General features: G+C 37.2%; 2 protein-coding genes across 2 annotated transcripts; one reads left to right on the top strand and one right to left on the bottom strand.

The window, feature by feature from the left end:
* Positions 1-9914: 9914 nt before the first annotated feature.
* Positions 9915-11618, bottom strand: LOC132057927 (uncharacterized). Its single transcript, XM_059450507.1, has 3 exons — positions 11502-11618; positions 11021-11407; positions 9915-10508 (listed from the first exon to the last, which is right to left on the bottom strand). The coding sequence occupies exons 1-3, from the start codon at positions 11616-11618 to the stop codon at positions 9915-9917; spliced, it is 1098 nt and encodes a 365-aa protein (XP_059306490.1).
* A 2975-nt stretch (positions 11619-14593) lies between these two features.
* LOC132057071 (probable glutathione S-transferase) lies at positions 14594-15731 on the top strand. Its single transcript, XM_059449509.1, has 2 exons — positions 14594-14992; positions 15213-15731. Exons 1-2 carry the CDS (start codon positions 14684-14686, stop codon positions 15570-15572), a joined length of 669 nt encoding a protein of 222 aa, XP_059305492.1. The 5' UTR covers positions 14594-14683; the 3' UTR covers positions 15573-15731.
* The last annotated feature ends 241 nt before the right edge of the window (positions 15732-15972 follow it).

Below are 15972 nucleotides of genomic sequence, written 5' to 3' on the forward strand. Positions count from 1 at the left end.
ACCCTTCGGACCTCTCAAAATCGATGAATTCCCGAAAAAGGTCCGTTTACCCAAAGTTAACTCTGAGTCAACTGATTTCACTTAAAAGCCAAAGTTCCCTAAAACTTACCCAAATCAAGTCTAATGACCTCAGAAAGTGTACCAATGGTCCCTGTGGTTCAAATATGAGCTAATAAAGCTCGAAAAGGGATCAAAAGGGTTGGAAATGGAATAACGACCAAACGGGTCGTTACAGAACATGATTCTAGGCTTAATTTACTGTTTTGCCGTTTGGGTTTGGAATCCTAATTTTAGGACTAAATTTGGGGTTTTGGATTATGTAGGTATATGGGTGTTGTTGGATTCGTGTTCTAACGCATAATCGTCGTATTTGATTTGACTTTTATTCTGGTTTTGGAGACTATGAAGAACGAAGTTTCAAGCTTCATAATTCGAGATTTGGCAACTCTAGGCATGGTGAGACCTTGAACTCTTTCTTGAATGTATGTGTTGGATAAAATGAACCTAATAAGAGGGAATTGGGTGAATTAAGGGGGTTCCGATACCCGCAAGGTGACGAGCACCAGTATCGGATATCGGTCATCATGTTATGGGTATTTGTTCAATTTCAATTGTATAGTTGGTCTGAATGCCATGCTCTGGCACTAGATGATAGAATAGTACGATTCTTTGGATATGTGATTGGGGTTCAATGCCCGTACTTTATGTCTGTTATTGTTATTGCTTGTCTTGTTAGTTTGTATACATCTCGTTAAAGTAAAGAAAAGTAAAAAAGTGAAGCATTTATGATGCTGTAGACATGAGGATGCATTCCATGCTTATATGCTGGTTGTTAACTTGATGTATACCATATTCATACGTTATATGTATTCATGCATACAATTTGAGAATATAATTGTGAGACCGATGGGATCTTGTTCTAGACGAGCGATGATGTTTTAGCACGTTCCGTTAACAAATGGGTCCGGTTGGCTAAGTGACAGGTACTCGAGATATGATATGTGGAAACCATGATCTGAGGTTGCTATCAGAGCGGTATGTGATCCGATGATTTTCTGGAGCGGTGATATATGGGCCTCATGAGCCCTCCATAGGTCACGATTCATTAGTATTCGAATGTGTGTATATCGGGAAGTGGAAACTAAGGCCTTGCATTGTATTTGCATCTCATTCATCTTATGTTATTATTGTGATTATTGGTATTTGACTTGCCTTTTCTTGGATTCTACTTGCTATTTGAGCTTAAAGTATGGTTATCTTGTATTTTGGACTAATAGCGGACAAGTGTGGTTGTGGTATCGTAACCAACTCTCATCTCCATTCTGAAAAGGGTCGGTCAACGATGCTGTTAAGTACCTATTGTATTTGTACTTACGCTACATTTGCTGCACCTTTTTGTGTGCAGACTCGATTCCTAGCACAAGTGGTGCTCGCGACTACCAGGCTGTTATATCCCGTATTCTCGTGCGTTGAGATGCATCATAGGGTAGTCACATAAGCTCAAAGGATAGGATTATGTTTGAAGTTATAAGTGTTTATGTTATGTTCAACAAGTGATAAGTAAGTGTCGCGAAGGTTGGAGGTTAAACGAATCAGAAAAAAATAAAAAAAGTTTTGCTAAGTTTGGGATGTTGAATAAGTTATACAGACTGTATGGAGTTTTGGGCATATCCAAGTATGCAAATAAAGAGAACGATGTATAAAAGTTTTAGGTCTTGAAATAATTTTCGTGAATGAACAGTAACTGCTACAGTGATGCCGACTTTGGCACCTATATAAGGGGCAAAAACCCCATTTCTTCTGCACTAAAATTCCTCCAAATATTCCAGAAAATTCAGCAACAAAGAGAGAGTAAATATACATCATAAAAGTGAGGATTTTGAGTAATTTCAAGTGACGAAGTATTAATCGAGGTCCGGGTAACGTGCAGTTGCGATTGTAGTATTGTCTTGCGGTGGAATTGGCTTGGATTCAAAGTGAATATTGAAGATATTGCCGCTCTATCAAGAATAAGGTATGAATTTCTCCTTATTAATATTAATTTCAGTTTATTTATGGAGATAAAGTTATGAAATGATCGTATAATGAACTGTTGATGGAGAAATTGAATAAACATCTTGTGGGATGTTATGGAGCATCTTGGTGTTAATATTATTGTTGTTGATGTTGGTATTGTTGTTATTGTTGTTGCTTATTGGATTGTGATTTCGGGCTAGGCATATAAACAGGGGAGATCGCCGAATTTCGGCAGATGCTAAATGGATTTAAATTAAGGGTTTAAGATGAGCATATGACGATGAGCCTAACAATAGTATGAATGGTCGTATATGTAGATTACGAGGCTATGAATGATCTTAAGTGAATTGCAAGACCGGAAGTAAGTTGGAAGTCGAGAAATTATCTTCCAGGTATGTTAAGGCTAGTTCCTTTCTCCTAAAGGCATGATTCCTTTCTTATGAATACAATTAGTACATAAACACGAGCGTTCCATAACAAATTCCATTTCATTCTTATGCCTTGTATTTTGAATCTTAAGGTTTTGTCGTTTGATTGGTTTTAAGACATTATTTCACTCATCGTCATCGACTAATCCTTTGAACTCGATATGAATTCCATAAACTATTCGGGGGTTAATGACCTTATGTCACCCCGAAAGGACAAGAATCCGATCCTTGATTTCTCATTCAAAACCAGCCTCCGAACATTGCCGCGGAAGGAAAAATAGAGTTCTGCGCAGAAAGCTTCAGGACATCACGCTTGATGCGGAAGGAAAGCGAAAGCCCTCAGAACCTTGCGCTTGCGGAAGGAAAGCGGAACTCTGCGCAGTTCCTTGTTTTCAGTTCAGCCCAATAATGGTCTCATGATCCCTTTATGTGAATCCATAAATGTTTTCCAAAAATATTTTTATTCCCAAAAAACTAGAAATTCATGATTCATAGAGTTTATGATCCAAAGGCCTGACTTCTTTCTTGATAATCCATAAATATTTTCCAAAATGTTCCTATTTTTCGAGTCAAAGATTTATGATTCTATAAGCTTTTATGACAACAACAACGGACATGTTTTTACAATATGAATGACGATGTTAAAGATGAGAATGTTTCTATGATGATGATGATTTTAAATTCTAGAAATTCCAAAGCTTATGATGTTCATACTATTATGAGATTATTGAGATTATTTCATGATTTTCTCGATTTTATTCATTGTTGTTGATCTCGCCTTATAATAATTGTTCCTTCAAGGCGAGATAGAGCGATGATGATTACTCCATAATATAATCGGAGGCTACCGACCTTACGTCACTCCGATATAATTGTGGCTTTTGATTGGGCTCTCATGCATGCTTTATATATATGTATGTATTTTCTCACACCGCGCCGCGCTATAGTCGGCCGGGCATGGCACGTAGATGTGCACACCACTGCAGTGGGCATGTTATGATATTGCCCGGACGCGGGAGGCCCGGACGCGGGCTAATGATGATAACACCGAGCCTTAATGGCCGGGCATGATACTATATATATGACACCGAGCCTTAATAGCTAGGCATGATACTATATATATGACACCGAGCCTTAATGGCCGGGCATGGTACTATGTATATGTATAAAATATTTTTTTTAAAGGCTAAGCATGCGTGACATCCGCCTTATGAGGCATCCGGATGAACAGGTTATCTCTCTTATTCCATGTTACCTTCCATATCTATATTATGTTGTTACCCATGCCTTACATACTCAGTACATTATTCGTGCGACGTCCCTTCTTGTGGACCTTTGTGTTTCATGCCACGTGTGTGTAGAGGATGAGTAGAGGATGTTAGTAGAAGATGTTCCAGCTCGGATTGGCGAACTCCATTTCCTTCCGAAGTGCTTTGCCGAGTCGAGTATCTATGTTATGGTATCTTGATTTATGTTAGAGACTTTGCGGACGCAGTCACGTATATAACATGTCGTCTTGTAAGCGGCTGCGTGAGCCGATGTATTATTATGCATTATGTTACAAATTTCATATGTTTACAGATTTTACTTGATTTGAGAAAGACGAAAAGCATATTTTTTTTTGAAAAACTTACATTATGCACTCATTTCATGATTTAAGAGTCTAGTAAGATTATGAGTATCACGAGAATCAGCGGGTTCGCTCGGCCCTAAGTAAGGGTCGAGTGCCCATCATGCCCTATCAAAAGTTGGGGTGTGACACAGGCAGCCGGCTAGAGCCTGCTCGAGAGACCGGGGTTAGCTCTTTGGATTCTGGAAGGCTCCGGATTCTCCTTATCCTTTATTTTTTGTCTTCTTCAATTCAGATAGTTTCTTATGTATTGGAACTATTTCATACTCTTAGTTGTCTTTGTGTTATGGTGACATCAGATTTTGGGAAGGATTGTAATAACTATTTAAGTATTTCTATTTAAGATTGTTAAGATTTGAAGTTGACTTGTATGATTTATTCCACTTTTAGTATTTCTGCTTATTTTGGGCTATTAATGTTTGGTGTTGGATTACTAGTACGGTGGGACTAGTGCCATCACGACTTGGTAATTTGGGTCGTGACACTAGGAAGGATAGAAGGTGAATGTGTTCAAAATTACAAAGTGATATAAGTTATGTTCTTCATTATTGATGAACCAGTACTCTGAAGGAAACCTACCATAAGGTCAAATGATCATGCAATGGAGAGACATCAACGCAAGATGGACTTTATTAAGAAGGAATCTTGTACTAGTCACTATTACAGTGATGAGTGAGTTAATGAGTAAAAGGAAGAAAATGATTAATGGAAAGAAGATCAAAGGAGATTCATAAAGGTCTCTTTGACGGAAGGCTAAGCCCTTGGGTATGCCGTAAGGATATATAATCCTCTATGTACATGTACATCTCAATAAATTGTCTCAGAAGATGAAAGGTTACCCTTAGACCAATCCTGTGTGGACAAGAACATGGACCTATAGAAAACAAAAGATGAATAAATTTAGACATAAGTATTGGGTCACTTCCCTAAGGGGGGAAGATAAGATGATAAGGTACCAGGTCAAAAGCATATCTTGTTGGACAACGAAAAGATAGAGGAATCGTGACAAAAAGGGGTTAGAAACCATCTTAAAGCATGACGCGTGAGTATAACAACAAGGAAAAGGGATGAATTAACGACGGACGCTACCAGACACCTTATACAGGGGAATGTTAAATAGAATGATAGACAAAGTTGGGAGGTACAACTCCATAGGAAGATCTACTTGAGAGTACAAAGTGAAGGCAATGATAGGTTAATTGACGAAGAAATAGAGAAGGATTAAATACGATAGTACTCGGAGTTAAAGACGGACTATGATAAAATCTAATGGTGTAGTTACTTCGAATTAGTCATACTGCTATTAAGTCACAATGTCAAGGTGATAGTCGGAATGGAAGCAATGACAAAGGAATAGTGTAACTTTTCGAGAAAAGCCTAAAAGGGAGAAACCATTCAAGTTAGTAACAGCAACGTTGACATTGAGGATAAGATTTAGAATTGACAATAAGAGAAAGACGGAAGTAGATAGAGATAGTATAAAAGTTAGCTGGTATACGATGACAGTTCTGTTATACCTGGAATAACCACGACAAAATATGATAATATGTATGATAACACAAAGGTTGAGGCAAGTAGACGATGTCCAGAACTTTAGGGGGAATCCAGAATATAAGGAATTGGGGTTGAATTGCGGATGAAAAGAAATAAGATAGGCCGGAATGAAAAATTGACGGCTATTAGCGGTAAAAATCAAGGGCGGAGACAAGTGACTTCGCATAAGACGACATGGTTAAAGTAAGGTGAATTCAGATAGAGATAGTGTACATTTTTTCGTGAAACCGCAAGTGATTAACAAGCAAGCAAGAAAATTTTGTTAAATAAGTTGTTCGATGAGGTAGGACTACGTATTGCAAAATAGTTTGAGTACATAAAGATAAAATCAAGCAAATGTATAGCTGCAATGATTAGACTGCAATTAGACAGGAGCAATAACAGTTAAAGCATAGTATACGTCGGGAAACACAGGGAAATAACGAAGTTACTTCTATAGCCAAGAAGGTGAGGATATCGTCAGGAAGATCTTATCTAACCTAAAGAAGTGGGCTGTAATAGGATTGAAGTTATTAGAAGAATAATAGACATCAAGACCGAAGACGTGTTTAAAGATTGATAGAATAGATAAGATAAGGATAGGACTAAGATCCATTGTCCATTCCATTTTGAAACATCAAAGATATACCATGATGACATCAACTTTGATGAGATGACTTGGAGAAAGAAGTTATAAAATGTCAAGATTATAGTGGGCTAAAACAAAATACATTGATTATGATATAGAGGCAGGGATCGATTGTTATGAATGTGGAAAGTCTGATTCTACAGAGGAGATTATAAATATCCCAACAAGAACCGCCTACATTGTTGGATCAGTTATCAAAGGTTATATGAGTTAATCAAATTAAGAAAGCAGTTCGGATATATAATGTTCTGTCTTAGTATAGTTATTTAAAGAGTTCAGTTATGGAAACCTTTGTAGACTTCCTCTCAAGAAAACTTGGATGCAACAAGTTACTTATGTCGCAGCTTTTCAAAGGGATAGTTAAGTGAAATGTGCATGTTAGATGATCAGTAAGAATCCCAGACCTTATGAGGACACAAGAAGGATTCCATCTATTAAGTTAGAACCATCATATTATCTACACATGTGGAAAAATATGAGGATCATGGGATAGCATTATAAAATGTGATATAAAGAGGAATGCAGATTCACCCAATAGCTTAAAGGGATGAAATTGTTCTACTGTATGAAATGCTGGTCTAAGGCTAATAGAGAATTCATGAAGAAGTTAGAATGTCAAATCAAGGTATTCTTAAAGATCTTACGCATGAAGGACTCAATGGTATAGCAAGACAAGCAGATTAGGGTATATAAGGCCACGCCAAACTGTAAGAGACTAAATAAAAACCACCTCAGGAGTAATATACGTTTATATAACAATGTCTCGATATTGAAATAATAAGTTGAACAATAAGCAAGTAATATAAAGATCGATCTTATGAGTAATTTCAGTGACTGTACATAAATCCATGATGCTATAAGAAATGTCTTATGTTACCGAGGATACGAACAAGACTATATAAAACATAAATGAGGGAAGAAGGATCAAACATTCAAGAGTAATTGTAGCATTATTGTATGAAAGGAAAAGACGGAGCAATAACATGATCTATTCAAGCGTAATAAGTTGAAGGTTTCATGAATCTCAAGGATCAGAAGTTACCCCGATATGTCCCAATATTCGTCGAATGCTCCTAAAGGGGGGAAGGATGTTACACCTTGCAAATTTTCTTATCGTTTATGTCATAAGTAAACCAGAATAATCTTGGAGAGGCCATGGAACCCTTATAAGGTTAAGAAAAACTTTTAGCAAGTGTTAAGCGAGTATCTAAAGGTTTCGGGGTTAAACGAATCAAATGTGTTATAACCCATACTTTCAGGGTTAAACTAGGAGTGCTTAACATGTTAAGGAGCTCGTGTTTTAAGATACTTGAATCATATAATATTCTTATGTTAAGTTTGAAGTCAAGCAAGTTGTAAAATAAAATTGGCAAAAAGTATCGCAAGTTACGTTCATAAATTTTGCTGAAATTTAGGTCTAATGGCACTGAGCTTTTCTCTCAATATACTTAGAGTTACGGGATGTTCCACCTATAAAATTGAAGATCTATGAGTCTAATTTCCAACTTATTAAACCGTTAGTCAATGGGATGCCAGAGTAGAGAGATATTCACGTTTTCGCGAGACCACGCAGGCAGCCACTTTTGGGACCTACTATGGTGGTGGCCGACCTTCTTCTGTTATAAATACGTTTAAGGGTTCATTTTAACTCATTTTCTACTCAAAATTTGTCCTCATATTCCCAAAAATGCTCCCAAGAATTTCATAAGTGATCAAGGGTGAGCTTTGATGATTTAGCCCAAGATTAACCTTGGAGATTAGCTTAAGTAAAGATTGGCACTTCTATGATGTTATATTGACATTCAGGGCTGTTGTAAGCTTGGTAACTCTTGGATTTAGAGTTGAAGATACTGTAAGAGGTAATTATACTATGTTTTTGCTTGTGCTTAACGTTAATTTGATGTTGGTTAAGTTAAATAGAAGGATTAAACATGAACTAGTATCTAGAATTAGTAATCGGAGTGAGTTGGGATTGTGGATTGTTTTTCTTGATATATATGTATGTTAAAGGGCTGTAATTATTGATAAATAACTTCTTAATCATGTTAATAGTATTTTCAAGTTAAGATAAGAAGTTTTAAGGAGCGAAAAGGGGTATACGGGTTCCAATCCGAGCTTGCCGCTCGTCGTGATGTAGGTGTGACTTGTTGGTGTTTTTTGGCTTCTTGTTATGGATATTGTATGTTTGCTAGACTTTCCTAATTGTTGTTGTTATAATATGGTATTGAAAGGGAGTCCTTGTTATAGGGGATATTCCGCCCAAATTTGCTTAGACGAACTACTAGCTTAAGTTACGAACGTAACCTCTATTTAGTATTAATCATGAGCCTCATTGTGCTATTGTAGATTGAATTGTTTTGTGGGCTGCTTGAGAGGTATTAATGATTCAAGGAGATTAAGGTATGTAATGGATATCCTTTCTTTTCTTGGCATGATCCATAGATAATAAGCGTTTATCGAACCCCAAAAAAAAAAGGAGAACAATTGTATAGAGGTGTAACGCTTCTAGATGTGATATTGTATCTTCCGAGGGATTCCTATCTACTTCTTAGTCCGTTGTTAATAGAAGAGTTAGAAAGTGACATGTTGATGTATTAAAAAATGTCGATATATTTACACATGATATATATATATATATAGAGAGAGAGCTATTTTGTTTGGCCTGGCCACTTGGTTAGTGAGACATTTTCTTTAGCACACCTGGTCGGTGAGGCAATTTGTACGCTGCGGGTTAGTGAGACAGATATGCCTGGCCTACGGGTTAGTGAGACAGATCGCCTGGTTGACGAGTCATTGAGACAGGTTGCCTGGCCTGATTGTCAGTGATATATATATTCCTGGCCGCTTGGTCAGTGAGAATATATAAGATTACTATATTTTATTTCATATGAGTCAGAATAGGTGAGATGTTCGGAGCATTCTTTGGCCTCCAAATTGTTATGCTTTCAGTTCAGTCTTAGTTTCAGTTATCTATTACCTTACATACTCGATACATTATTTCGTACTGATGCTCCTTTGGCTAGGGGCACTGCATTCATGCCTGTAGATACAAGTAGACAGGCGGTCAGACTTCCACAGTAGACAGGATCTAGTATCAGCTGATTGGTGAGCTCCTGTTAGGAGTTGCCGAGTCTTTTGGTGTCTTTCTTTGTATTTACAGACTTAATGGGTAGGTCCGGACCCTGTCTCGACCATGTTACAGTTATGTTTTCCTTCGAGGCTTGTAGACGAGTCCTTTATATAGTACGTCAGTGTTGTAGCCTTCTTTGGCCTTATGTATACCTATTTTGATATGGTTGATTGAGTACGGTTATAGCAGCCTCGTCGGCTTTCTCAGTTGTATATATACGTTTGGGGTGTGTGTGCCTAGTTCAGACGAGATAGCCCATGTTTGAGTATATTCAGATTGTGGCCTTGCCAGTTTGTTGGTGTTGTTTGTGCGCAGGTAGGCCCTATCGCCCTTAGTTGAGGGTTACCCCTCCAAAGTTATAGATTCAGAGTGGTTCGCTCGGGCCGAGTGTGCCACCTGGTGCTGGCCACACCTCTCTAGATTTGGGGTGTGACACAATATCTGCCTAATCATCCATGATGCCTGCTGGGGTATGTTGGCATTGAAGAAATCCCAATCCTTAATATAAAATGCATGGATTCATCTAATTCATAGTTTGTCTTGTTTGATTGCTAGGTCCCAACATATTTTAACAATTGCTGCTTTGTTCCACAATTGTTTGTTGATCAAATTAAGTCCTCCTACTAAAATTGGTAGACAAACTCTTTCCCAAGCTACTAGTGCCTTCTTAGTAATAGTGTTAGTACCTGACCAGATATAGGATTTGCAATATCCATCTATAGCTTTCAATACATTAACTGGTAAGACAAAAATCTGAGACCAGTAAGCCTGGACACCAAATAGCACTGATTGCACCAACTGAGTTCTTCCTGCATAAGATAACTTTTTAGCAGTCCATGAAGTGATTTTTGCCACTATCTTCTCAATCAGAGGAATCCATTGAACAAATATTAGCTTCTTAGTAGAAAGGGGAGTCCCTAAATACTTGAAAGGCAACTCCCCAATGTTAAATCCAAGATGTTGCTTGATCAATACTTGTTCAGGGTCTTGAACTCCACCAAAATACACACTACTTTTGTCCAGATTTGCTTGCAAACCAGAAGCAACTAAGGAAATTTGAAAATATTGGAATAATGCTTGCCTTTGAAGGCAGATCTCCTCTAGCAAAGAGGAGGAGATCATCTGCAAAACACATGTGAGTGATTCCTAGCTTCTTGCATATGGGATGAGATTTGAATTCCTTGTTTCCTTTCAGATCATTGAGGAGCCTACTTAAGTATTCCATGGCAATTGCAAACAAATAAGGAGACATAAGATCTCCTTGTCCGAGTCCTTTCTTTGCATCAAATGCAAAGAAAGGAGTAATTGACAGTTTGAACACACCCCATCACCCACTGTATAAATTGGTTTGGGACTCCTAAGCATTCCACAATTTGCTCCAAGAAAGACCATTCTACTGAGTCGTAAGCTTTTTTAAGGTCAATTTTTAGCATGAATCTGGGAGATAATTGCTTTCTAGTATACCCTTTCACTAGTTCTTGTGCCAGGAAAATGTTGTCTGCTATATTCCTTCCTTGTATGAACCCAGCTTGGGACAGGCTAATGATCTCTGTGCCATGACACTTTGCATTCTGACAGTTAGTACTTTTGCAATCAATTTATATATCAGAGTGTAGCAAGCAATTGGTTGATACTCTTTTACTGTTAAGGGGTTTGCTAGGAACCGAAGTAATGGATGTAAAGTTGAAAGCCTTGAACATATTTTCATGAAGGAAATATTCTTTAATAGCTCTTGTGATGTTATTCATGAGAAGTGGCCAAGGTTTCTTATAAAAGACAGCATTATATCCATCAACCCCCGGGGCTTTGTCATCACCTGCTGAACACATTCCCTTATAAATTTCCTCATCAGTCACCTCCATACATATAGCAAGTCTTTGTTGTTGAGTTAGAACTGGCCCCTTCCTCATTACTATTCTATTCACTGCTAGCACAGATGGATTAGATGAACCCATCAAACTCTTGTAGAATGCCACTATCTCTTGTTTTATATCTTTATCATCTGTTAGCTTGGCACGCACCTTGCATATATTGTTTTTTCAGGATCTTTTTTCTATGCACTCTCTCCTTAATCAGAACTGAAAAATATTTAGAGTTGGAATCTCCTAGTTGCACCCACTGAGCTCTTGACTTATGCTTGAGCACATTCTCTTCCATATTATGCCATTTCTCCAACTTCATTATAGCAGTTTTCTCTAGTTCTAACAAAGCATTTGTGTAGTGTACTCTCATCTCTGCCTAGGATAATAACTAGGTCTTGTCTAGTCTTACTGATTTTTTGTTAAATTTCATAAAAATAATTACATAATTTTTTTTCATAATTTTAGCAATCTTTAAATAATTATAATTTAGTACACTTAGTTACAAATATACCTCATAGAATGTTTAAGTGTAGAATTTTAATACTATAGGCAATTACTCTTTGATTCTAAAATATAGGTGATGCATCCCAAACTAAATATATTATAAGAGTGCTCAGTGTAATTAACTATTAAAATAATAATCACTCATATCCAAGTCATAGACAACGTTTACAAAAGGCACGAATTAGTAATTGGACAATTATACTTTGTCTCTAGTTAATGCATTCCAAGGTCTTCATTTTCTTGAGTCGGCGTATTATTTATTTGTAGTGTTTGTTCAAAGCGAAGTACACATTAAGCCTGTCAAGTGGGCCAGATCGGGCCGGGCCGGGCCATATAAATGAGGGTCACATGGGGCCGGGCTGGGGGCCGGGCCAGGCCATAGTTAGTTGGCCGGGTTGGAGGAGAAAGGGGTGTCCGACGCCCTACCGGGTAGGGGTACATAGTGAAATTTAGGTGGGCCGGGCTGGTTTAGTTAGTGGGCGGGCGGATTTTTAAATATTTTTAAAAAAATTCTAATACTAAAATTTATTAAGTTTGATACTTTAAAATCTAGTTGTTGTCAACTTTATTTTAACCATCAAGTTCCTTAAATTCTAATTCTAAATTCTGATACTTTGGCCCTATTTTCAATCTATAAATACCATTCATTCTTCTCCAAATTATCTCACAATTCCCTACTCTCCTCTTTCCCTAAATTTCCTACTCATCTAAATCTCTCTCTCTCTCTCTCTCTTCCAGCTTCCAAGTTCAAATCTCAAAATTTAAATTTAATGGATAATGATAATCCTCCACCTCCTCCTCCAGTCCGAAGATCAATTTCAAGTCCGGTGTGGTTGCATTTTGAGCGAGTAGATGAGGAACATGTTAAATGTCAACATTGTGGTCAAATATATCTCCATAAGTCCGAATCGGTTTTTGGGGGTACCGGTCCGTTACGTAGGCACTTGGACAAAAGGCACAAAATTGAACTTTGAAGTTTATCTCTTCTTTAAATTTCTCAATTGATGCTAGCGTTTTGAACTTTTCATTTGTAATAAGTTAACCGTTCAAGTTTGTATGTTTTGAATTTGCAATGTTATCAATTTAAGTTTGAGTTTTATTTTAAATTACTTATGTAGTCTTGTATCACATTCTCAACTTTTTATAATTTTTAGCACTAAAATAGCCGTTGGGAGTCTTCATTCCAACAACATATTCAAGATATACACAAATATACCATTAACATATACAAGATATACACAAATATACCACTTAAATAATTTTATTTTTTAAAAAAAAATTAATTCGAAGTGGGCGGGCAGTCGGGCCGGCAGTTCGAGGCCGAACTTGGTGGGCCGGGCTACCGGGCTAAATGGCATGTCCGGCCCAACCCCCTAATTTTTTCCACTAGCCCTCTTACCGGGTTGGGGGGGCCGGGCCAGGTTAGGTGGGCCGGTCTCGGGCCGACCCGGCCTAATTGACAGGCATAGTACACATTAGACTCAACTCTAGTATCTTTTTCACCTTTAATTAGAGGTCTCGCATTTGAACCCGTATAATGGGAAAAAAAATTATTAGGAGTGCCTCCCCTAGAAAATTAGTCCAACGGTGCGCCATCTGAATTTAAGCGGGCTCCAATGCGAGTAACAGATCTTTGGATGAGAAACCCCACTTCCCGCATTCCCCTCCCCACGAGCAGAACACCAGAGATGCACAACACCTGGGCCTAACGAACGACGACTTTTGATTCCTCACTTCAAGGAGCAGAGTCGCTGCCCAACCCAACCTATACAAAAGAAAAAGTATCGATTACTAGGTTCCGAGCAATTCTACCAATTTCATTGCCCTTATTTATTCCGAAAGTCTAACGTCCTTCTTTTATCAATTCCGACCTACCTTTATATATGGGATATTTGAAGGAGAGCTTTGTAAATATAAAATTTCTCTCTAGCTCGAAGAATTAGTTTGATTCTCCCTATAAAAATAGTTAAGGAAAACGGAAAAGAAAGAAAACATAAACTCTCTTATCTTTTCTTGTTTGACTATATGGCAATCGTTAAAAATTGGGAATCTTACGTAAACATACAACTCAAAATAGTTTTCTGACAGTGGCCATAAATTTACTCGACTAACAAAAATGACATAAATATTTTGTCACATTAAAATAGCTGAACTCTAGCTACTATAACGATAATTTCATAAAATAATTTTTTGTCACATCAAAAACTGAACTATGTGTCAAATGGACGAACGGTCAAAATTTTGGCTAATAAATAAGTAAAAAAGAACAAATCGATTTTATAAATATTTTGACTACGCATATTTTATAAAACAAAAGACATTAATGAACAAACATTTAAATAAAAAAAGAAGTTTCTTGTCAGCAAAGCAAAGCAAGTTGCCTGGTTTGGCGTTTGCGTTCGCAGTGAGGACTTAATTATATTGCACCACAAAAGATATACACCTGAAAAAATATGTACAAGTCAGAAGAAGTTTGTAGTGATAGTGGTTTTTTTTTTTTTTTGAAAGAATCATCTGATATCTAATATTCATTAGCACAACAATTCAAATTCACGCACGTTGAACCTATTAAAAGAGAAAATGCTCCCTACATGAATTTCCTGATTACAAAATTAAAACACGAAACCTGTTGTCAGAAATTTCTTCTACTTGAAATCTCTAAAGTACCATAACTTTTGAGAGAATCTCTCGGTGATGAGTCAAAAGACAGTTAGCTGAGCTAAGTGCTTACGTATGTCTTTCAGGTCTTGGACAAACATGAGTTTATTTAATGATCATTTGGTTTTTCAACCACTCCCTCATTTATTTGGTTGCTAAGACAAATCATTGATTTTTCCTTGTATAAAAGAAGAGCATAATTCAAGAGAGGACCATCCACCGCTGAAATTTGCTTAACAGAGTAAATTATCAAATAATAGCCAAAGTTGTCATATGGCACAAGTGAAATTGCTAGGTTTTTGGTATAGCCCATTTACTCACAGAGTTGAGTGGGCTCTAAAGATTAAGGGCGTGAAATATGAATATATAGAAGAAGATCGAGATAACAAGAGTTCTCTACTTCTTCAATCCAATCCAGTTCACAAGAAAACTCCAGTGCTCATTCACAATGGCAAGCCTATTGCGGAGTCTATGATAATCGTTGAATACATTGATGAGACATTTGAAGGCCCTTCCATCTTGCCTAAAGACCCTTATGACCGAGCTTTAGCTCGTTTCTGGGTTAAGTTCCTTGATGATCAGGTAAAATTCATCTTCATGCTATTTATTCATATCTGCATAATTTAGTCATGTTAGTACATTTACTTTAGGTCTTGAATCGAAAACATAGAGTTCTTGGAATACTTTTCATAATTGTGTATAATAATGGTACAGATATAAATGGAGTGTGTGTAACTTGTTTGAGATTGAGACGTAGTATTCATGTCGTGATTGTTGCTAAGTTCTGAGTATTGCTTTGCAGGTGGCAGCAATGGTGAATGCTTTCTTACGCAAAGGAGAGGAGCAAGAGAAAGGTAAAGAGGAAGTTTGTGAGATGTTGAAAGTAATTGATAATGAGCTCAAGGATAAGAAGTTCTTTGTGGGTGACAAATTTGGGTTTGCTGATATGGCTGCAAATTTTGTGGGACTTTGGCTAGGAATTTTTGAAGAAAGCTCTGGAGTTGTATTAGTGACAAGTGAAAAATTTCCAAATTTTTGTGCCTGGAGAGATGAGTATATTAACTGCAGCCAAGTCAAGGAATATCTACCTCCGAGAGATGAGGTGCTTGCTTTTTTCCAAGCTCGTGCTCAAGCTGCAGGTTCTGCTTCTGCTAAAAAATGAACACATCCTCATCCATCTCATGAAGTAATATATGTATAAATATATGTGTGTGTGTGTGTTGGAATAAAACTGCATATCTAGGATGAGTTCTGTAGATCCAATTATGGATACGTATTATGCAAAGAAAAAAATTAGAAATATATGTTTTTATAAGATTAAGCTCGTTCACAATTAATGACTCTACTGTATTCTCTTCTTAATGAAACTACTTGTTAGAAAAAACTAACATAGCCAGCTAGTCACATACCAGGAAGTGCGTCATGTTACTCTTTTAATTTAAGTTGGTCAGTGATTGTACAATAATAATTAATAGCAAGCCACATAATTTGATGAAATAGTGCGCGTGACACAAGCACATAAGTCATTTTATTATGAGTTTATGTTTTCTATACCAGTTTAC

The sequence above is a fragment of the Lycium ferocissimum genome, chromosome 5 (genome assembly GCF_029784015.1).
Source record: "Lycium ferocissimum isolate CSIRO_LF1 chromosome 5, AGI_CSIRO_Lferr_CH_V1, whole genome shotgun sequence".
NCBI classification, from domain to species: domain Eukaryota; kingdom Viridiplantae; phylum Streptophyta; class Magnoliopsida; order Solanales; family Solanaceae; genus Lycium; species Lycium ferocissimum.

Coding starts and splice junctions, on each gene's coding strand:
- LOC132057927 (XM_059450507.1), bottom strand. CDS start 11,618: ATGAGAGTACACTACACAAATGCTTTGTTAGAACTAGAGAAAACTGCT. Junction 11,408..11,501: donor ATAAGTCAAGAGCTCAGTGG/GTGCAACTAGGA, acceptor AATATATGCAAG/GTGCGTGCCAAGCTAACAGA. Junction 10,509..11,020: donor AACCCCTTAACAGTAAAAGA/GTATCAACCAAT, acceptor TGTGTTTTGCAG/ATGATCTCCTCCTCTTTGCT.
- LOC132057071 (XM_059449509.1), top strand. CDS start 14,684: ATGGCACAAGTGAAATTGCTAGGTTTTTGGTATAGCCCATTTACTCAC. Junction 14,993..15,212: donor TTAAGTTCCTTGATGATCAG/GTAAAATTCATC, acceptor ATTGCTTTGCAG/GTGGCAGCAATGGTGAATGC.